The sequence below is a fragment of the Aegilops tauschii genome, chromosome 7 (genome assembly GCF_002575655.3).
Source record: "Aegilops tauschii subsp. strangulata cultivar AL8/78 chromosome 7, Aet v6.0, whole genome shotgun sequence".
In the NCBI taxonomy this organism is placed as follows: Eukaryota; Viridiplantae; Streptophyta; class Magnoliopsida; order Poales; family Poaceae; genus Aegilops; species Aegilops tauschii.
In genome coordinates, this window is record NC_053041.3 from 72,417,156 (window position 1) to 72,439,822 (window position 22,667).

The 22,667-nt window shown below is 44.9% G+C and overlaps 3 protein-coding genes across 3 annotated transcripts; 1 reads left to right on the forward strand and 2 right to left on the reverse strand.

Moving 5' to 3' along the window:
• Positions 1–841: 841 nt before the first annotated feature.
• On the forward strand, positions 842–5,186 carry LOC109772727 (uncharacterized). The gene is made up of 6 exons (XM_020331426.4): positions 842–1,140; positions 1,234–1,289; positions 1,695–1,749; positions 1,846–1,926; positions 2,007–2,252; positions 4,861–5,186. Exons 1-5 carry the CDS (start codon positions 918–920, stop codon positions 2,213–2,215), a joined length of 624 nt encoding a protein of 207 aa, XP_020187015.1. The 5' UTR covers positions 842–917; the 3' UTR covers positions 2,216–2,252; positions 4,861–5,186.
• A 1,340-nt stretch (positions 5,187–6,526) lies between these two features.
• On the reverse strand, positions 6,527–9,839 carry LOC109772726 (uncharacterized). The gene is made up of 3 exons (XM_020331424.4): positions 9,289–9,839; positions 7,703–7,831; positions 6,527–7,275 (listed from the first exon to the last, which is right to left on the reverse strand). The coding sequence occupies exons 1-3, from the start codon at positions 9,630–9,632 to the stop codon at positions 6,642–6,644; spliced, it is 1,107 nt and encodes a 368-aa protein (XP_020187013.1). The 5' UTR covers positions 9,633–9,839; the 3' UTR covers positions 6,527–6,641.
• Positions 9,840–11,404: 1,565 nt separating this feature from the next.
• On the reverse strand, positions 11,405–19,631 carry LOC109772725 (long chain acyl-CoA synthetase 4). Its single transcript, XM_020331423.4, has 19 exons — positions 19,403–19,631; positions 19,158–19,221; positions 18,971–19,060; positions 17,587–17,643; positions 17,389–17,437; positions 16,285–16,361; positions 15,447–15,486; positions 15,262–15,356; positions 14,619–14,786; positions 14,406–14,516; positions 14,244–14,331; positions 13,684–13,750; positions 13,517–13,592; positions 13,286–13,403; positions 12,914–13,159; positions 12,684–12,823; positions 11,990–12,172; positions 11,774–11,893; positions 11,405–11,629 (listed from the first exon to the last, which is right to left on the reverse strand). The coding sequence occupies exons 1-19, from the start codon at positions 19,528–19,530 to the stop codon at positions 11,594–11,596; spliced, it is 1,953 nt and encodes a 650-aa protein (XP_020187012.1). The 5' UTR covers positions 19,531–19,631; the 3' UTR covers positions 11,405–11,593.
• Positions 19,632–22,667: the final 3,036 nt, after the last annotated feature.

Below are 22,667 nucleotides of genomic sequence, written 5' to 3' on the forward strand. Positions count from 1 at the left end.
CAGTCCTGTGTTGTCTACACTTGGCGTGCCAAAACGGTTGCTGATTTCGTACAACTTAGTAGGTCTCAACAGTGCAACGCATCACGATCGTGGCAACCCAATATATCAATTAAATAATATGCTATAGTGCAGCCTAGTTTTCCTTTTTGCAAATTAGTCTATTTCGCGGATGGTTAATAGAAGCGCCCGAGGCCAAGAGAAAAGGTTGTGGTCGGTTGTCGCATCTCGACGATGCCACAGCAAGTGCGCACGGAGGCAGTGCGTCATTGCTGGTGTAGGCGTAGCGGAGTTGACGGGTTCATGTTTTTTTTTGCATTTGGATACCACTACGACGCGACATTTGTATCGCGCGATCCTGTCAGCTGATGCATCACACCCCTTTTCTCATATCTTGCACAAGAGCGGGCATGAGTTAAAAATCCGACAACACATATGGTGTTATGTGGATGACCACATGACGACCATGCGCGCTTTATATACTCTCTTTCATTTTTGACCGCCGATGAGATTAGGCAGCATCCAAACTCGAGACAGGTACGTCATGACCGGACGCGGCGCCGTTGGCGAGGGCTCGCCAGAGGCGGGGACGACATGACATCACTGTCGGAGGAGAGAGGTTAGGCATGGGGAGGAGAGGGCCGAGGAGGAAGAAAAAAAACACATGAGGTGGAGGTTGAAGATAAGGAGAGGCAAGGTGGGGAGAAGAGAGTCCAAGAGAAACCGGAGGTTAAAGATGAAGGGAACCCAACTGCCCGAGACTGTTCAGTAGCCGGGCCCAATTAAATCACCGGTTGATCCCCAAACACGCTGATTTGAAACCCTAAAACACCCCGACACAAATCGAACTCGCCTCGCTTTACTTTTTCGCCGAAAAAAAGAAAGCTCGCTCCGCTTCCGCCGCCGCCTAAATCGAGACCATGGACAGTGCCGCCTCCGTCGCGGGAGCGCCCCCGGCGGTGCCGCCCGCGGTGCTCTGCGCCGCCGAGGAGGCCCTGGCGGCCACCGAGTCCGTGGGGGACCACCTCGCCGAGATGCTCGCCGCGGCGGCCGAGGACCCCGACGCCATAGCCGAGCTCCCGCCTCTGCAGCGGGCGCGCGCCTTCCTCGCCGTAGCCCACGCCGCGACCTCCCTCTTCTCAGGCAAGGGCATGCGCCTCCTTCCTATATAGCTCGCGCATACATCCTTCCTTCTTTCTGAATAACACAAGGTCGGTTTTTCCCGGTGTTTTGCAGTGCGGCTGAGGTGTTCGGGGATTAATCCGGACGAGCACCCTATCAGGAAGGAGTTCGTAAGTTTCTCTTTGAACACACATGTGATGCTTCCCTGTATTGTTCGGTAGTTGATGCGCAGAAGTATGTGACTGTGTTTGCCGAATATGGATAGATTTTACCTGTCAGAACAGATCTGGCAGGGCTTCTGGCTTTCACCTATGACTGCTTAGTGGGATGCTGTCATGTTGGTATCTCTTCATCTGTTGTTGGAGCACAGAGTTACTACTTATAGGGAGGAAGTTTTGGACATGAGAAAGTTTTGATACATGTGTTTTTGGGTGGCGGATTCTGTGACATGAGAATTAGATCATGACTTTCCTTTTGTCTTTTGATGCCAAGCAAGTTGGAGATTTCCTTTTCTTTTTGTGTGCTCATGCAAGATGTTTCATTCGTAGTAAGAGCTCCCCTTCTTTCTTTTGCAGGAGAGGTTAAGCCTGTGGCAGGAGAAGTTAAATCGATTGAACGAATGGGACAAGGGTACTTGACTTATTCACTCTTGCTGCGTGCTTGGCTTACAAATTGATATTCAGTAAGATTATAAAAACCGATAACAACTTGGATTCTGAATTGCAGCACCACTGCGCCCTTCCACCACCATGAATACGCAAGCGGCTGCAAGGTTCATTGGTCGTTCGTTGTCCCATTTGACAGATGGTATATAACTGCTTGTTGAATTTGTATGGTCTCGTCTCTGTATGGTATGGAGTTGTGGTTCTGATTCTTATTACTTTCAGACCAGAAGAGGGGCATGCAGGCAATCAGTAAAGGGGAAGGGGCGGGCTGGTCTGGGAGGAAGAGGAAGTCACAGCCACTGCCAGAGAGGAAGTCTGTTCGTGCTGCTGCGGAAGAGTTCCTTGCGAAGGCTTCTCAGGAGCTCATTGGGTATAATGGTAGCGGGGTGAAGGGCCCTGTTAGAACTGTTTTTGATGAAGACGAGGACTAGATTGATGTGTTGGTCTTATCTCTTGTGCAGCTCTCAGGTATTTATTACTGCTTTTGTGCGTTCAGAACCTCACTAAGTATTTATTGCTGCTGAACAATGTCTGTCAATGTTTGATGCAAGTCCTTTCTCCGGGTATTACCACGGTAGACTTAGTACTATGCAGTGGCCTGAATGTTCTAAGACTGCCACCCCCTAAAGGAAAACTTTTCTTTCCATATGTTTTTATAATTCATTCTTACACTGTAAATTTGACCTCAAATAAATCACATGTAACAAATCCTTATTAATAAGGAATGGCGTCTTGGTAGTACCAAAGTAAACAGAGCAGTTCCTCAATGAAAAACTATGCAAAGATGCCAAAGTGACATCTCGGAGGCACTGGAAGGATTTGCTCGGAAGTAACGGACAAATGCCGAAACGGCTCGGAAGTGCCAGGGAAAACTTATCATAGCTAACAGAGAAGGTTTCAAACTTCAAAGGAAACTTTGATTGGCAGTACCAGAACAATATGCACGGCAGTTCCAGTGCTGTGGAAAATTGGATTTGCTCTCTGGGTAAACTAACTCCTGAAGGATTGATAGTGACGGCTAGAAAAACACGGTGGTACTAGGGCTTTTGAAAAACGAGGAGTTGAGTGGCTTGAGTTGATTGTTTCAGGGCTTAGGCTTAGGATTTTCTTGGAGTTCAGACGAAAATACATTTGCTTGTACCCCTCTTGATAGTACGACCTCCCTACACTCTGAATCTTGGAATCACCAAAAATCTATAAATTTCATTGTAAAATCTCGGAACCACCTTCCGCCGACTCACCGCTAATTCCATTCATATAAACTGCCAAAACTCATCTAAGCTAATACTGAGTAATTCAAAATTGATCCCGTTTCTTGTGATTTTGTGCCGTAGCGTGCTGCAAGGCTGTCCTCGGCCTAGTGCGGTGAATGATTTGTCCAATCATTCACGGATCTCCGGTGGCGGATTTCGTGTCACTCAACCAACTCTTGCTGACTATCATAATCTCACTCGTACCACCAGTCAAGACTCAACTAAGGTAGTATGTGGCTTTTGAGTAAACTAAGGTAGTATGTGGCTTTCTGGTGCGTTGTCTGATCATCAATGACTCTTCGGCAACAGGTTTCGCGTCACTCAATAACTCATGTTGTCTCCCACCAGTGATCTCATTCGTATCAGCTACCAAAACTCATTAACCTTACAATGTCCCAGAGTAAACCAAATTGGACCTTGTTTCTTGTGGTTCGTGGCGTCCCTGTACAGTATTAGCTTATGAAAACTTTGGGACAATGTCGACGGGTCTTGGGAGGCCTGGGTGCTGTGGATTTCTCAGTTATGAATGTTTACTGAGTAGATGGTTGTGGAAAATTGATAATTAAGAGGGCCTCTGGCAGGAGCTCACTAGGAATAAATATTCAAGTAAGTAAATTTGTCTGTAAACTGAAGCCTGTACATTTCATTTCTGGTATGGTCTTATGAAAGTAAAAGATACATTTTTAGAAAAATTGGTATGAACATGGGACTAGATTCTGGGAAGATGTATGGCTGGGTACCATCAGCTTAGCTGAGAATTACAGACTTCATAATCTGTGCAGCAATAGAAATGTAAAAGTTTCTAAAGTTTTTGCTGATGGATGGACTAGCTTTAGTTTAGAAGAGTGATTTGGGGAGGGTTGGCTAGCCTGTGGGATCAAATGAAGAGTGATTGTGCTGGAGTGAAGCTCACAAATGCAATGGACAGATGCGTATGGACACTGACCAAAGCTGGCAAATTTACGGTGAAGTCGATGTACAATGCTATTAAGGCTAGACAAGTCCCACGCCCTTTTAGGAAACTTCGGTTCATTTAGATTCCGTATTAAAAAGTTGGGAAGTGTTCTTGTGGCTGGTTAGTAGGAAAAGTATTTTGACAAAGGATGTTCTGTTACGTAGAGGATGGAAGGGTAGTCGTGGCCTCGTGGGTGTATGTTTTGCAGACAGCTGGATGAGGGGATTGACCATTTGTTCTTTCCTTTCCCGGTAGCGAGGCGTGTTTGGTATGTGATGAAATGTGCTCTTATTAACCTCAGAAAGTGATTCCCGACTCGTTTGCTGGTCTAGCCGCGTGGATACAAAGGTTTCCTGTTAGTCGTCGTAAAGATGTGATTGCCTGCGGTGTTGCCGCGGTACCATGGGGCATCTGGAAAACATTGGTTGAATTATTATTGGTTTGGATACAAAGCTTTGCTGTTAGCCGCGTGGATACAAAGCTTTCCTGTTAGTCGTTGTAAAGATGTGATTGCCTGCGGTGTTGCCGCGGTACCGTGGGGCATCTGGAAAACATTGGTTGAATTATTATTGGTTTGGATACAAAGCTTTCCTGTTAGCCGCGTGGATACAAAGCTTTCCTGTTAGTCGTTGTAAAGATGTGATTGCCTGCGGTGTTGCCGTGGTACCATGGGGCATCTGGAAAATATTGGTTGAATTATTATTGGTCTGGATACAAAGCTTTCCTGTTAGCCGTGTGGATACAAAGCTTTTCTGTTAGCCACGTGGAACAATGCATGCTTCGAAGGAGCGCTGCCTTGAGATCCTACAGCTGTTGCCTTTTTAGTATCTCACACATTGGTTGAATTAATTGTTGGTCTGGATTGCAGGAAACAGGAGCTCGGAAAATCCGTCGCAGCGGCGTGCGAGGTCTTCTGGCCAATGATTTCTTCAGCGTGAAGCGCGGCTGGCCTCCTGACATTCTCAGCATCGGAGACAGTTAAAAGAAAAGCTGTTGTGAGGATAAGTCTCGTTAGCTGTATGTAGCGTTGGACATATGTATTTTTAGAGGTTGCTGTTGCTCGTTCGTTTTGAGATGTTTGGAAGAATAATTTACCCCTGTGCGGGTTTTGTGTGGTAGAGACACTTTTGTTACTCGATCTGAGGTTTTGCAGCCTGTTTGTGCTGTGGCCGGTAAAACTTACTCTGAGATTCTCATTGGGTGTGTTTGGTAGCCTGCACCAAATTTTGCCCCTTGCATATGTGACTGGGTTGGGTATTGCTGAGTGAATACACAGACTAAAAACCATGTTGTGTACATAGTTTGTTTGCCTGTATCCTCCACAGCCTGGCTGTGAAGAAACGCATGCACAGTATTTGGTTGAATGTTTGTTCTAGGCAGATGCAGGGTGTTGTACTCCCTCCATTTCTAAATATAAGTCTTTTTAGACATTTCAAATGAACTACAACATATGGATGTATGTAGACATATTTTAGAGTGTAAATTCACTCATTTTGCTTCGTATGTGATCACTTGTTGGAATCTCTAAAAAGACTTATATTTGGGAACGGAGGGAGTATTTGGTTACATGCAACACATGATGTCTGAATACCTTCTTTTAAAGTGGTGAAAAGTGGTGAGGTAAAACAGAGTCTGAGCATGCATAGCAAATTGCCTCCTCGTGTTTATTGTATGATAGGACAGAGGAAGTAGGATATATAGAATGAAACTAGTGTAAAAAACGCTTGAATGGAGGAGGTATTATATAGCCATGATATATCTTCATATTTTATACATCATCTTATCAACCGAACAAATTTGTTGGTTTCCTTGTATTTTTGTCTATGGTTCAAAGGGTCTTCAGTTGCTTCTGTCTCCGTGTATGTGCCGTATTTGCTCCATTTTCATTTCCCATTGCATTCATTTTCATATTTGTTTTCGGGGGTTCCTATATTCATTTTGTGCTCTCACAAAAAATATAAAAACAATTGTAGTAGCAACCGTTTCCGTTCCATTTCCATCCCTGGTGGCAGCCAAATGCTAGTGCCGTGGGTCAAAGGACACGCATGATCACCCACCTATCACGGTTCCTGTCTAAATATATTTTTCGAGGTTCGATGTTCGATGTGTGTTCCATTCTACTCTACGGCCTCTTCTGAACTGAGCTTGCAGCTTGCGCGTGTCGAGTCGCTGCAAACGAGAAAAGGTATATATACATATTTTAGAGTGTAGATTCACTCATTTTGCTCCGTATATAGTCCATAAAAGACTTATATTTTGAAACTGAGGGAGTAGTTTGTACGTGTTATGCTTACGTGATGTTCCCGTTTTGATGCCCCGTTTCTGTATCATCGTTGACAGTCTAGTCAGCCTACACTTGGGAATGAATACCTGTTGGTGATACCTCCAGGAAATGTCGTTCAAGTATACACAACCCATCATCTAATCTAAGAAAATGGTTGAGACGCTGTCATGTACTCCTGGAGTATATAAGATGTTTTTGTAAGCTAAATTGAATTACAAAAACATCTTATACTTTAGTGCAGAGATAGTAGTAGATCAGAACTAGGCACACCCAAATGATATTTTCCGACGGTGATGATGGGTTAATAATACATACCGAAACCTGAATAATCCGGCTGTTCTTTACATAGTCACGCCTCGATTGGTTCACGCGTCTCCGTGTTGGCCATGGGAGGAAGGGTGGCCGAACATTGGGTCGAACGGGAACGGCAGGTGCGCGTCCAGGTCGTGCTGGTGCAGGTACATCGAGTAGTCGAAGCCGGCCCGGTCCGAGGCGGTCGCCGCCGACACGACCTCGGCGAGCTCCGGCGACTCGTGCGCCCCGCGCGTGCAGTGCACGAAGTAGCCCGGCCCGGCCGACGTCGTTGCGGCCGGCGAGGAGAAAGTCGCCGGGGCGAAGCAGCCCCCTCCCTGCAGGAGCCGCTGGCCGCCGCTCTCCGCCGGGGAGTAGCCCGCTGCTCCTGCCGCGGCGTAGGCAAACGAGAAGGCTGTGGTGCCGTCGCCATGGAAGCAGGGCGGCGGCGGCGGCAGGCCGTCGGTCTCCACCTTGAGGCCGTTCCTGAAATTCTCGAGCAGCTGCATGTCCGGGTCCTGCAACGCCGGTGGTGACCGTTGGACGTCGGGAGGAGGGGGAGGCGCGGCGGCGCGGCGCTGCGCCTGGAGGCAGGTGTGCGCTCCCTGGTACGTGACGTCGAACACGGCGAGGTCGGCGTCGGAGCGCTGCACCTGCCTCGTGGCGGCGCACCCCTGCGCGTTGCGGTACGTGCACCGGTAGTAGCCCCTGCATGCGCGCGCGGCATATCCCCACCATCGTCGTCTCAGTCAGTGTCACAAAATAGAAGCTGGTCGATTTTGCATATATATATTTTCTAAATATTTTTTTGGCATACTCTTTTTCCTATCTAATAGTATAATTTTACGTGAGATTTATTTTATTTGATACTATGTTTATTACCATCGACAAAGTTGCAATATCCCAGTTCAAGAATTCATCCACTTAACTTGCCAATTAATCCCTATTTATAGGGTCATCAAGTAGCCGGTAAAAGAATAAATCGTCCAATTAATTGATCAACTTGTTGATTAACCCCTACTCACCAGCTAACTAAACATCTACCAGTTAATGATTTCCTCAACAATGTGCGGTATTATGAAATTATACGGCAGCTAACTATTTACATGGTTTTCGTAAAATAAATGTCACAAACCTTGGGAATTTGGCGCCGAGGATGTCCTTCTGGCCGTACTTCCTCCAGCTGAATCCGTCGTCCGGCGTGTACTCCAGATTTGCGTCGTCGGGTATTCTGAACTTTTCGGTCCATCTTGGCAGCCCCTTCCTGTGTCATACCCAGGACCATGCAAGTTCTTTTAGACTAATTCAAATGCTAACGAATGCCCAAGTGCTGGATACACGTATGGTCATGGTAGATCGATGCATTTCTCTTTGACCAAAATTCCAAAACCCCACTTTCTGCCATTACTCTACGTCGCTTTCTAGTTTCCCCGTTCAATCGGTAGGGTACCTTTCAGACAAAAACCTCCATATCTGAGAACCGAATAGTTATCGAAGTATCCAATTAAAAAACATTTGAGAAATTTATAAGAGGATTGAAATCTTTCATACGAACAACTGATAAACATTGGGCCCTTAAAAAAAACGATAAACATTTGGACTGGATTTAGTTTCTTCTATGTTGGCTTTATATATGTTTCCTGGTGATGACATCTCGACGGGGAACAAAAAAGGCCAATAACTTCCATTAGATATCTCCGCTCTTTAATTCTTGCTGGAACCACTACTGTTTTTATTTGTCAATTTGGCTATGCCATAATGATGTGGTTTTCGATTGAAAGGTTAGCTAACTCTATTATGCAGGTGTTATTCTCTTGTAGTACAACTTGTCAATGTCATTGTCTATGCTACAACTATCGTAGCATGAGGTGTTGATGAACCATAGCGCGAAGAGATTGGAAGAGCTCAACGGCAGCAAGTTGATACCCCTGTCTTGTCGGGATGGCGAGCATAAATGCAACTAGTTGCCCAGTGTCTTATTGAATCATGCTCCAGCCAATTCATGGAAATGTCTGAGCTGATGGAGAAGGGTGGTCAATATATTTCAACATCTCTAACACCGTGTTACTTCTTTGGGGTGGCTTGTCGCAATTTTGACCATGTTACTCGTTTGGTTGATGGTGCCATAGCGAAACAGTGTAATAATCTTATAGGATGTGAGAGTAATAAATCTATTCCATCCGATCCATTTTGTATCAAATCAACAACAATTAACATGGATCCGAGGGAGTATCATATTTGAGACCAAAACATGCAAATATTTTGAGCATGGATTTGAAGCATCGGTATGCGAAAATAAAAAGAATTCAGAGACAAATACGATGAGCGTTTTCACTACCATACTGGCTACTATAGCTGGCTAGCTCGACATTTCCGTAGGTACGTAGAAAAAGTGCGCCGTCCTAAATTTGAAATCATAAACGCACATACGGCCTTGTTTGGTTCATAAGTCCTAGGACTATTTTTAGTCCCAACTTATAAGTCCCAAGTCCCTAAAAAGTCTCTATCTGTTTGGTTCCTAGGACTTATAAGTCCTTACAAGACCATATTACAACTATAAGTCCCTATAAGACTCTCCTTAAGAGTTTTATTTCATAAGTCCCAAATGCCTATTTAAGTCCCTATAAGTTCCTCATGTTTGGTTTAGATGGAATTTATAGGGACTTTTTTAAGTCCCTAAACCAATAAGTCACTGGAAACAAACACCCTCGTAGTACGCACCTTCTCTTGCAGACGCCTTGGCCTTGGCGCTCCTGCGCCTGCGCCGCGTCCCTGCCAGCCATGCCGGCGCCGCCCTCGTTGGCGGACCGCGGCGAGTCCCCGCCGGCCGCCTCGATGGCCTTAGCGACGGCGATCGCCTTCCTGAACGTGCACAGCAGCTGCTCCGCCACGCCCCGGCAGCACTCGGCCGCCGGCCCCTGCCCGAGCAGCTGCCCCTCGTCGTCGGCCGGCGGCAGCTCGCCGAGGAGCCGCCTCGCCTGCTCCTCGCCGTCGGCCAGGATGCTCAGGAGCAGATGCATGCTATTGCCGTCCCCTCCTCCTCCTCCGCCTCCACCGTCCTGCATGGCTAGCTAGCTTGCCGGCAATGGCAGGTCGGCGGGAAGTACGAGGAGTGCAAGGAAGGAGCACGGCGAGTTCGAGTTCGAAGAAACCGAGGAGAAAAGTAGAGGAGAGGAGACGAGATCTGACGGTAGATCGACGATGATGTGGTGGCCACAGGCCATTCGATTGCATATATATGCTGAGCTGAACTGCTGATGCACTTCCGGTCCTAAAGTTTGACCGAGCGAAACCGAGTTTTTTCAGGTTGACTAGTCTCTGGTCCTCATACTTATCATCATCGTACTGCAGCGAGAAGGCTGGGAGGAAATTGCTAGGTCCACTCGGCACAGCCAATAGGGAAAAGAATTTCTCACCCGAAAAGCTTATTGGCATATAACAGTATATAGCATCACCTTTGTTAGTGGAGTGTAAAATTCCAGGATTGTCTCTTGTACTTAGTGTGGACATTCTGCTAGTTAGTTGGTAAGGCGGATATATCCGCTACTCTAAACCGAAATTTGTCGTTGCGTGTTTTTTTTCTCTTCTTAAATATGAATTTGCTCAGAAATAGCCCGGGAATCATCGTCGCAAGGGGAGCAGGGGAAACCATGAAAATGACATTTCTCCGCTGGACGGCCAGGGGAGCCTTCCTTAAAAGTAGCATACCGATAGTTAAGAAGCAAAATGAAGTGTGATGGCTAGTTCTAGGGGAAATATAAAGTGATACGACGGTTTGGATGATACCATTGCACAAAATTCAAATTTATGGATTTTAGAACTTGCAAAAAATGGTGAATGCTCACAATTATTCCGAAAGTTTATATCCAAATTTGAAATACTCATGGAAAATATCAGGCGATACGTACCATGGTTGAGATGATGCCGCTGCACAAAACTTAAAATTTAAAAATTCTAAAAATGTTCAACTTTTTTTCAGGTCCAAATTCGAAACACACACGGAGGAAAAATAAAAGACAAATCCAGATGTGAACAGCGTCCTTTTGTCATCATGCGTTTATTTTATTTTTCATTTTTACCCATGGATTTTCTCAGAAATAGCCGGGGAATCGTCGCCGCAAGGAGAACAGGGGAACCTCAAAACCATGAGAACGACACGAATTCCGCCCGGACACTTGTTGCGCCTCAGAAAACAGCACGGCAATGCATATGGCACCAAAAGGGAAGAAACGTATATGCTCCTCCCTGACGGACTGAAAGCTCAGCGATACAGTAGAACGGAATTTCAGCGGCAGTACGCACGCCCAGACGCCCAGTCTCGCTTGCGACGGTGACATGCTCCGTGCCATATAGCCGATGCCTCCCCCTTTCGCGTTGGCATTCACTCACTTGGTAGCAGCATTTGGACTGCTTTTTGGAAAGTTCCTTCATCAGTGGAGCTCAGAATGTTCAAAACCATAGCACAGCGTTTGACTGCTGACCATTGATTCAACCCTCCGATTTTTAGTTTAATGGTGCCAAAAATAGAGGGGGGAGCTGGACAGTGGTGGTGATGATATTGGTGGGATGCAGGTCAACAAAGACAGAAGAGAAGATTCGGAAGAACTGACCGAGAATCTTCAAGCCTGTCTCCGCGTATAGGGCAGGGAATTTAAGAATGCGGGAGAGTGACGCCGGCGTCCGGGCCTGCGCTGACGCCGGGCAGCTGACCGGAGAAGAAGGCCGCACAACGAACAGTTTGCCAAGCCAACCAATCAGAGGAGGGGTGCAGGCAGAACACCGAATAGGATTCAGAGGGGGGGAATATATCTCGGTTGTGTGAAAAACGTAGGCAGCCTTCAGCAACAAGCCTTGCATTAATTAACCCGGAGGGAATATCATCATTGTGTGAAAAACGTAAGCAACCATTGACAACAAAGTCTTGTGTGTTAATTAATTTACATACACACGCGCGCACACATGAGGATTCGATGGAAGCGTCGAGGATTTAGAAACAGTTTCGCTGCTGTGCAGAGTGCCCGCACTCTTACTTCGAGCTCTTGTAGAGCGCGTCGATGGCTCCCTGAACATTAACACAAAACATGATGATTCAGCTAAGGGATCGAGGTTTTTAGTCTTGCGTGCGCGAACTGTAGAACTTTGGAAAAAAGAACGGCATGATAAGCCGGAATTGGGGAAAAGTGTGTGTTTGATTATGAGGTCTGACCTGGTAGTACTTGAGCATCTGCGGCCGTTTCTTCTTGTACGTCGGGGTGATGAGGTCGCGCTCCATGTCGAACGGCACCGCGTCAAGATGGACGGCCCTTACGAACTCAAAGCCTTTTAGCTGGCGAAGGGGAAAACACCAGCAAACATGTAAATACTAGCCGGAAAAAACGGTGGTGGTCGTCGAGCTGCAGATGGCTAAGACAGGGCGCCTTACCTTCTTCTCCTTTGCAGCCTTTGCGAGTTCTGCTATAAAATGCTCTTTTGTCTTCGCGTTCTCGCATAGTTCCGCCAAGCTTCCAGTGACCCCGTTCTGCCCAGCCCAGTTCTCAAGCGCTTGTTGGTTGGGGTTTATCACAGCGATAAGGAAAGATTCAAAGCTGTTCCCGTACACCCATATCTGAAATTGATCGGCAGAAACATGAAGAAAACTGAGACAAATGGAGGATGAATTGGATGCAGAAAATAGACCAAAAACATTATCTATGTCTTGCATGTATGCCCTTTGTTTTGACATATGTGCCCTGTGTAGTCTCTCAAATTATCGCAAGCGAAACGACAAGAGAAAGCACCGACACAATATAATTTTGAGAAGCCGCTGTTTTCAGGGATTAACATTGATGCATGTTTGGATTATATACCCATAACTAATGGCTGTTGCGGTGCTACTATGGTAAAAATTTATATTACTGAAGAAATTAAGAAACATGTTATGGCATCAGCAGTCATCACACTGTACCAACTACCAACTTGCCTTCAACTTCAAACTAACACTTTAATTACCTACCTTCAAAATCATGTGCCCTACACAATTCTTTCACCAAGCATATGGCAGAAAAGTAGGACCAAACACGGTGAAGACAGAAATCGCGACAGTTACTTGCAAAGTGAATAATTGACTAGATATTTACCGAATCAATCTCTGGAAGAACACCGTAGATATTCTCTAGATTTTCCACTGCAACATATTCTCCCTGTGAAAGCTTGAATATATTTTTCTTTCTGTCAATGATTTTCAAGGCTCCGTTTGGTTGCCACTCACCAACATCCCCTGTATCATTATTCAACTCACAGTCATCATCTAAAATATAATAACTTATGATATCCATTGCCTCCAGTTGAAGTTAGGGATATAGCTAACCTGTGTGAAACCATCCATCAGTCAGGACTTCCTGTGTTAGGTCCTCTCTTTTGTAGTATCCAGAGAACAGAACACTTCCCTTTACGCATACCTCACCACGAGGAATGCTAGCCAGAGCATCATAACCCATCTCCGAAACTGACTCAAGGCGAACGTCTATATGTGGAACTGGTGGGCCAACAGTCCCAGCCATGGAGAATTCATTTGGTATGGCAGCAAAAGATCCCGCACAGGTTTCGGTGAGTCCTAAAATTGAAAAAATTGGAATTATGCAAAGCTTTATTAGGAAGTGCTTCTGTCATCTAATAATATGTGCAATTCATCTGCAGGGTTTGTCTACGTAATAATAAAGGAACTTAAACTGGTGCATACCATAGCCTTGAACAACATGTGCACATGTCACAACCCTCAAAAATTCTTCAACCGCCACAGCAAGAGGAGCGCCACCAGAGACGATAATACGGATTTTTCCACCCAGCCTTTCTTTCACCTTAAAGATAAGCACTACGTTAGGACATAGTATATAGACATAAAGTTACATTGACATTTTTAATTCTATCTGATGAAGTATAAGGTTGGTTGCTCTTGAATGTCTAGCTGTACCTTGCTGAAAACTAACTTGTCAAAGAATGGAGATGCCTTCTCATGTTTAATTCCTTTCTTCATGCTGTCTAGTTTCCTGATGATTCAATAAAAGATGTAGCTATAAAAATAAAGTGACATGTGCACTTAAAAAAAGGGTTCTCGGTTATAATCATGTGCAAACTTACATCTTGTAACCAAGATTGAATAAGGTTTTCTTTAATATACCACCAGCAGAAATCTTGGTTGTAAGACCTAAATAAAAATAATAATGCATCGAATATTAGGCAAAGTAAAAATAGACATTAGTACATTACATGTAATCTTCCATTGAAGCCGTTTGTTCCATGTCATCCATCTCCATGAAGTTTGATAGTCTCCGTTATTTCCTTTTGCAGACTTATCGGATTTTTCCACCAAAACTTTTAAGTATGGTTTCAACAACTAGATCAACTGAAAGCTAAGGCATTTCCTCATTGGTGAATAATTAAGATATTTTGAAATCTATAATAATTTAACCACAGAAATAACTTTTATTAATGCATTTGGAGGTAATGTTACAAATATAAAATAATATCTGAACATGTTCACGTCACTAATAGAAGAAAGCCAGAGTTTACAGAAACTTGTGCAGTTATTACTTTTGTAACAAGTTATGCAATCGAAGAAAAGTGCTTTATCCAAATGACACAATAATGGATTTTGTATAAATATCTAACTATGTTAACAGCTAACATCTGGAGTTTACCTGAATATATTCTGTCGAGTACACGTGGAACAGCACAAAATACTGTTGGTCTTAGTGCTGCAATATCATCAACCAACAACTTGACATCCTACAGATGCATGACACTAATTTCAGTATGAACCCATTGACTACCTAGGTAAATAGAGTATTCAGAAAGCATACCCCACGCCAAAATCCGATTCTCGATCCATGAGATATAAACACTTCCTCAAACATCCTATCGAAGACATGAGCTAGTGGAAGATATGACAAATAAACATCGTCTTGATCAAACTGCAACCACAAAGTGGAAAGTAAGAAGCATTACTTGTGTGATCCAATGAAGCATGTGCAATGATTATTTCGTTATGAAATGTGTTGGGATTATATACTTACAGCTTCACCAATAGATTGCACTACAGAATCAGCACCAGCCAGGTTAATAAGAAGGCTTTCATTTGATATCATAACACCTTTAGGGTCTCCTGTTGTTCCACTTGTGTACATGATCGTGCAGATGTCGGATTTCTTCTTTTCAGGAAGATCAACAGGTTCACCTCCACCCTATAAACATGTCAGGCACACAAGTTTATGAGTAAGTTTATTATAATGGTTCAATAACACGTCATACAGGAGTAACTTGGAAACCTTACATTATGAATGAAATGAACTACAGTTCAGTATTTTCAACTAGAATACAGGACAGTCTGAACTATTTCAATAACAAGGAAGCAAGATTATTCACAAAATTTACCTTATTGGTTGTGCAATATATACTATTATAACAATCATGTAAGACATATAAGTAGCTAATATGTCACATTTAATATGATATAGGTAAAGCTAACATCAGGGTTTTGCAGGGGATGTTAAAGATCTTATTAGGCCACACAACGGGAAGCTAAAGTATCAAAATAAGGCCAAAAGGATAATTTGCATTGCATATTTCTTTTCTTAAAAGAAAGATTGTTGTGAAGCACTTCTTTCCATAACTTCTACCAAAACACCTAAAAGAAGCTAGCTGAACACCAAATCTTACCGTGATCAGGAATTCCTCCCATGAGAAAATGGACAGCCCATGGTTCTTAGCTTCCTCTTTCTGATCGTTTGTGACTCCTCCGAAGCTGACGATTGCTGAAAATGAGTTAACAATAGAACCAATGTAAGTCCCACAGTGACGAACCATCTAATTGATCTATACCGCTTATTATTGCAACAACTTACTTTTCAAATACTTTGAAGTGGCATGACAGGTTTTCAACAGCTGCCACAGTTGAAAGCATCAGCAATCAGGGGATTAGGGATTATAAAGTCTCAAGCAAACAGTACATGATAATCTCTTGCTAACACATGTCCTGATCTGTCAGGATAAACATAATTGAGAAAATTGCTTCCAGAAGTGAGAACTAGCCATCTAAATAAGAACTAGCCCAACCTAGATCCTGCGGAGTTGACCCGGCCGTCGCAGTTGGCCGCGGCGGGGGAAACCCGGGAATCGCCTGCAGCGAACCCATCGCACTCGCCTCTCTCGCGGAACGGACCGCCGTGATGCCATTCGGACTGGGCGGCGCTTCCCTCTGCAAATCTCGAGCGGTGATTCGCCGGGGAAGGCCTGGCGGCGTCGCGCGTGCGGCGCAGATGCACCGGTGTTCTGTGTTCACTGTCCGTCCTGCACGGCCGAGGGGCGTTGACTTTACTGGGCCGGGCCGGGCCGAAGTAAGGCCACGAGACGGGCCGAAAGGGTCATACTGGATGTTGTTGTAACTGGGAGAGATGTGCTTGATTGATCAGCCCGTGTAAAATTCATTCCATTCCCCCTCTCTCCAAGACCATAAAATTAACACAGTTTGGTATCAATTTTCAAACCAGGTTCATTTGTGTAAAACTTCTCGGGTTTGATATTCATTGCGGGCCAGTAATGCGTGTTTAAGAGGAATAAAAATAAATTTGACACATTCTTTTTAGGGGAATAAATTTTTTGACATAGTGTGGTAGTGATATTCTCTGTTTGAAACTTATTAATGGAGTGATGAAATTGAGGACTAAGTGGCCACATTGTTACCTCCCCAATCTTCTTCTCTTCCACGAAAGCAATCAGGAGTTCGGCATGGCAGGTGATGAATTCCACTGCATTAGCACCTAGAAAAAAAATGAGAGTATTAGTCAGATCCAATCTTGATTAAACTTACGTCTTTGCTAGTCACGCAGATTAGTATAGCATTCACTTTTCTATCTTTCTTTCTTTTGTCAAGTATGTGTAACATGCAACTTCTCGAAAGCTCGAGGCATATGGTCGTTAATAACGGGACTAGGCAATTGTTTTTGCCAAGAATAAAATAAATTAGCAAGTGTTCCCTTTGTTTCCTTTTCCTCTGCATACTAGGTTTTCTCATGTCAGACTGTGAAATTTGACGAGGTTGCTTCTGTTGTCCCATGACGCGTGCGAGCCTCACTTTTAAGTAATCACTTTGGGCAGCGCAATGACTATGGTTTCGTGACTTATAGTCCTGAGGTGTAGGGATTTGTATAGGGCTGGTACATTAGATGGGCTTTATCATAGGCCAGTTAGGATTTTAGATGGACTAGGTTCGACTTTGAGTCGAAGTATGTTTGGATCATCGGACTGAGACGGAGATTGCATGTTGTGATGTTTTTTTTGTTGTTGGCTAGAGGGTAATTCCGAGCCCAAGTCGAAAAATATCCAATTCCTAGTAGATTTGCATTCTACATGGGTTGGAGAAAAGAGAATACGAGATGCTCCCTCCATTTCTTTTACTTCACATATTAGGTTTGTCTTCAGTCAAATTTTTTAAAGTTCGACCAAGTCTATAGAAAATATACAAACATTCACAATATCAAATAAATATAATTAGATCCATCATTAAATATATTTCATATTGTATTTATTTGGTATTGTAGATGTTGATAATCTTTAATATTAGTTTAATCAAATTTCACAAAGTTTCACTTGAGAAAAACCTAATATGCAAAGGAAAAAAGAAAACAGAGGGTGTACTTACTAATACATTTTTATTCTCGACAAACAATCTAGCCCTTTTAGTAACAACTATATACTCCCCCCGTTCAATAATTCTTGTCGTGGTTTTAGTTCAAAACGGAGGGAGTATCTTTATAGGGTTTTTGTTAGATTTGGCATACTACATACCAAGAGTGTCGTAGAGCGGCACGCAACAAACTCCGAGGGCATTGCAAGCCTGCAGTACATGGTGGAATCAGTTGCAAAACCAGACAAAAATATATGTATATGTAACATTCATCTGAAAGTTGGCAATGTTTTTCCCTACAAAATAATATAATGGGTATAAACATTGTTTAGATGAGGGATGATCACGTAATGATTTACCTCCATGCTGATGATCCATTCCGGACAATTTGCACCGTAGATGCCAGCGCGTTCACCCTGAAATTAGCATACACATCACTTTATTTACACTTTCTCATGAGGATATAAACGCTTTTATATTTCTTTACTTGGCACTAACATTCAGACAACACGAGAGTTGTTTTAGTCGAACAGAAATTAATTTAATTTGCGTTAATGGAAAACGAATATGATAATCAAGAGGATCGGGATGGGAGATGCAGCATCTACACGGGAAGCACGATCGAACTGGTCAACTCTTCCCTGCAGCTAGCGTATGAGCTGGTCAGACTTGAGATGGTTCTAGTGAAGACTAGACTATTCCATGGAAGAGAAAACTTCAAGGATAGACTTTCTTCGAATCCAGACAAGCCATATCCGTGTGACAGTGGTTGTATTTTGTACTACTAGTATATATATCTGGCTGTAATTTAAGCTTATACCGGATCCTGGAAGGGATAAGCATGGGCGAAAGCCTTTTTCAGTATCCTCTTGATAAAGTCAAAGGTGCTAACACTAGCCAGTTATTGGCTGATGATGCACCCCGTCACCTTTATATAATTGAAACACTTGCAGAAATACATATATACATGAAGGCATAACACACATGTGTGTAAATTTTCAGGGCAAAATACGTTGAAATGAGAGCTGTGCAAAAAAAAAAAAGACAAATCTGAGGCTTTTTAACACATGATACTATTCATCCTCCCAAACCATTGTCTTTTTTTGTACAGATCGCATTTCAACGTATTTCATCCTGAAATTTTACATACATACACATAACATCCTTATTTACTTGCACACTACTTTTCAGATTTTTTTGAAACCGAAAAGTTTGACTTTTGATTTTTTTTAAAGGCCTCCATGGAGGATGAGAGCCAAACGTCCGTTCTCCTCATCATGTGACTATTGACCAAGTATTCTCAACCTGAACTATATTGGTGGTGAGCAGCATGTCCGGTACGGATTATTAATCAGTGTATCACTTAACTGACGAATTCCTCAACAGCTTGTTCAACTCAGCTGTGGAGATCGTGGCGCCCCCGGGCTCCAGCTAGTTAACCGATTATACGAACAAGCTATGCACGCGATATGGTCATATTGTACCTCCAGTCCTCCACTAACGAACTGTATTGCTAATGATATACTAATAGGTAGCCTGGCGTACGCGTAATTATTACTAGCTGCTGCTACCACTTAATTATATAATTCCGGAGGATTAGGATCAAGCGCAGGGCTTGGAATTTTCTATCCCCATGTTGGATCGATTCATGAACAGTTGACCTTGATAGGTGTGGCTTCACATTGTGATAGCTGGTCTACATCATCACGGTCACAATCAAGCTGTGTGTACGCACGCACGCACCTGTTTGACTCCGGAATTGCTCATGGAGGCCGCGAGCTTGATCACGACGTCGCAGACCTCCCTGTAAGTCATCCAGGCATAGTCGCCGGCCTGCATGATATTTTGATTCAGCTGCTAGCTCCATTGATTCAAGCTGGCAGAGGAAGTTAACACGGTTGGCTAATTGAACTGAGATTCAAGTAAGTACCTTGCCGTCGACAACTGGCCGGTGACCGAGCATCGGGTTGCTGGGGTACTTCTCCACGGAAGCGCTGCAAGATCGCTCGCAAAAGACATGTTAGATCGATCGATGAAGCTTCAGAAACAGAGCGGGTTTGAGCATGTGCAGCTCGATCGACATGGAATTTTTTTTCAAGCGTATGTTGCCACGGTGATCGCCGGCAATACGTCCGGCGAGGTGGGATGGGAGGATGGGAGAGGTTACTAGCTCACCGGAAGAGGTCCCAGAGGCAGTCGACGCCGGGCGGGGACTGCAGCAGGCCGGTGTCCTTGGCCAGCACGTTCCGGTACGACGGCCCGGCATTCCCCTCCGCGCCGCCCGACTCCACCAGGAACTTCATCGCCTCCGACGACGGCTGTACGACACGAGAGCGAAGGAGGAATAGCTGAGGATGGATGGGAGAAAGGTAGCTGCTGACACGATGCTGGAATAGACGGAGACAGAGAGATCGGAAAGATACATAGCATACCATATATATACAGCCGTTGGGAGACGTGCTGGAAGCTGTTGCAGGTTTTTTTTTTTTTTTTGAGAGAGAAGGAAGCCGTTGCAAGTTGGGGTAGTCGTCTCTGGAAATTATATTCGGACACGAGGTCCACCAGCCCGCGTCGTACGGTCGAAATTGCATTACAGATTGCACTAGGCATATACTACCGCCTTCTTATCAAAATATAAGGCGTTTTCGTAGGCGACTATATTATACGGCACGGAAAGCGTGCAGTGGTAAGCAAACTTCAACCGATATCAACGGTGCATAAACATGTAGTACTATAGTATTATGTTCTAGGGGAAAACCAGGCATGTACTTCTAGGAGAAAAAAAAACAGATACAGTCAAAATATGCTACAGTTTTTTTTGCGGGGGGCAGAAAAAAAACAGACACCGTTAAGATACGCTACAGTTGGATTGGATGGCGATGTGTTGTGTGTGTGTGTTTTTTGACGCGAGATGTGTTTTGTGTGTGTGTGTGTGTTTGATTCAAAGATGTGTTGTGTGTTTGACTATGCAGGGGCAGAAAAGAAAAAGAAGAACAGTACAGATCAGCCGGTCGATAGTACCTTCATATTTTTTGGGTACAAGATCGTCGCGTCGTCAGATCTAATTTAGAAATCGATTTTGAAGTTTTGGTTGGGGCGACTTCTTGATTCTCCCCTGCAAAAAAAACTTCTTGATTTTGATTTCAAAATCTCGACGCCCCGCTTCTGAATCCTGCAGTTAGGAGGTCGTCGACCTTGTAGCCGCATTGCTGCGCAGCTGCCTCGATCGGATGCAGTCATCAGCCATGACATGCCATTGCATTTGAGATCACGGCAAGTTAATATAGTGTGGCTAGGCAACTTGGGCGTTGGCTTGGCACAATATTAGACCGCTTCACAACAAAGCAAGGAGACGAATACTAGCCTGCTTCATGAGAAAGAAATCACATGCTACTACTATTTATCACTCCTGTTTAGTTACACGACGATGACATTGTTGTCCACATCTTATCTAGGAGGACAACTCGACTAAATTTGTTTAGGAGAAGTATGAGACAGGCCAGGGGTAAGTTGACTGGAAATTAAAGTTGGGTCAGTAGATCTGTTTCTAGCTGTTGGATGCAAAATGAGCGGCCAGGTTGTTTTTTCAACCTCCCGCATCATCTACCGTTCATCTTCTTCCCTGAAACCTGAAACCGCCGTCCTCTGCCACCCGCTCCAGCCCGCTGTTCTGCTTGCATCTCAGCCGCCGCCCACTGCCTTGCTTCCTACGACCACGACCATCCCTCTAACCCCGGCAGACCTCCAACTCCGACACCGGCGAACTTGCACCCCCGTCACCCTAAGATAGATGAGGAGATTGTTCCCCCCTCTGCACCCACCGCACCCCTAAGATAGACGAAGAGGCTACTCCGCCGTGGCTGCTACTGCCTCCGCTGGCGGCCTCGGTGCTCCTCCATGGCTGCAGCTTCCTCTCCAGCGAATCGACTGACCCGAATTACAATTTCAGGCGACTGACGCTGAGCAAACTTGGAGAAGTATATATAGAACTCAAAGAGACATGCACGTCGCGCACGTCTCGTACCCTACGCATCGTGTGTCTCGCGCAAGGGTGATTAGGTATCTCATGTTGGAGAATGCAGTATTTCAAAAAATTTACCTACGATCACGCAAGATCTATCTAGGAGATGCATAGCAACGAGCGGGGAGAGTGTGTCCACGTGCCCTCGTAGACCAAAAGCGGAAGTGTTTAGTAACGCGGTTGATGTAGTCGAACGTCTTCGCGATCCAACCGATCCAAGTACCGAACGTACGGCACCTCCGCGTTCAGCACACGTTCAGCTCGATGACATCCCTCGAGCTCTTGATCCAGTTGAGGCCGAGGGAGAGTTCCATCAGCACGACGGCGTGGTGACGGTGATGATGAAGTTACCGGCGCAGGGCTTCGCCTAAGCACTACGACGATATGACCGAGGTGTGTAACTGTGGAGGGGGGCACCACACACGGCTAAAACAAATCTTCGTGTCCTTTGGGGTGCCCCCTCCCCACGTATATAAAGGAGGGAGGGAGGAGGAGGTGCGCGCCAAGGGGGGGCAATCCTACTCCAAGTAGGTTTGGCCCCCCCTTTCCTATTCCTACTAGGAGAAGGAGGAAAGAGGAGGAGGGGAGAAGGAGGAAAGAGGAGGAGGGGAGAAGGAAAGAGGGGGCCGGCCCCCCAAACCCTAAACCAATTCGGTTTGGGCCTGGGGGGAGGGGGCGCCACACCTTGCTTGCTGCCCTCTTTCTCCACTAGGGCCCAATAAGGCTCATAGACTCCCCGGGGGGTTCCGGTAACCTCCCGGTACTCCGAAAAATACCCGATACACTTCGCAACCCTTCCGGTGTCCGAATATAACCTTCCAATATATCAATCTTTATGTCTCGGCCATTTCGAGACTCCTCGTCATGTACGTGATCTCATCGGGGACTCTGAACAACCTTTGGTACATCAAATCACATAACTCCTAATACAAATCGTCATCGAACGTTAAGCGTGCGGACCCTACGGGTTCGAGAACTATGTAGACATGACCGAGACACATCTCCGGTCAATAACCAATAGCGGAACCTGAATGTTCATATTGGCTCCTACATATTCTACGAAGATCTTTATCGGTCAAACCGCATAACAACATACGTTGTTCCCTTTGTCATCGGTATGTTACTTGCCCGAGATTCGATCGTCGGTATCTCAATACCTAGTTCAATCTCGTTACTGGCAAGTCTCTTTACTCGTTCCGTAATGCATCATCCCGTAACTAACTCATTAGTCACATTGCTTGCAAGGCTTATAGTGATGTGCATTACCGAGAGGGCCTAGAGATACCTTTCCGATACACGGAGTGACAAATCCTAATCTTGATCTATGCCAACCCAACAAACACCTTCGGAGACACCTGTAGAGCATCCAGTTACGTTGTGACGTTTGATAGCACATAAGGTGTTCCTCCGGTATTCGGG

Bases quoted from the DNA above. Each gene is read 5' to 3' on its own strand.
- LOC109772727 (XM_020331426.4), top strand. From the start codon at position 918: ATGGACAGTGCCGCCTCCGTCGCGGGAGCGCCCCCGGCGGTGCCGCCC. The intron at 1,141-1,233 runs GCAAGGGCATGC...GGTGTTTTGCAG, and splicing joins CGCGACCTCCCTCTTCTCAG to TGCGGCTGAGGTGTTCGGGG. The intron at 1,750-1,845 runs GTACTTGACTTA...TCTGAATTGCAG, and splicing joins ATTGAACGAATGGGACAAGG to CACCACTGCGCCCTTCCACC.
- LOC109772726 (XM_020331424.4), bottom strand. From the start codon at position 9,632: ATGCAGGACGGTGGAGGCGGAGGAGGAGGAGGGGACGGCAATAGCATG. The intron at 7,832-9,288 runs GTGCGTACTACG...GGTATGACACAG, and splicing joins CAAGGCGTCTGCAAGAGAAG to GAAGGGGCTGCCAAGATGGA. The intron at 7,276-7,702 runs GTTTGTGACATT...GCGCGCATGCAG, and splicing joins CTCGGCGCCAAATTCCCAAG to GGGCTACTACCGGTGCACGT.
- LOC109772725 (XM_020331423.4), bottom strand. From the start codon at position 19,530: ATGAAGTTCCTGGTGGAGTCGGGCGGCGCGGAGGGGAATGCCGGGCCG. The intron at 16,362-17,388 runs GTATGTAGTATG...TTTTTTTTCTAG, and splicing joins GCCGCTCTACGACACTCTTG to GTGCTAATGCAGTGGAATTC. The intron at 11,894-11,989 runs GTAAGGCGCCCT...CCCCTTCGCCAG, and splicing joins AGGCTGCAAAGGAGAAGAAG to CTAAAAGGCTTTGAGTTCGT.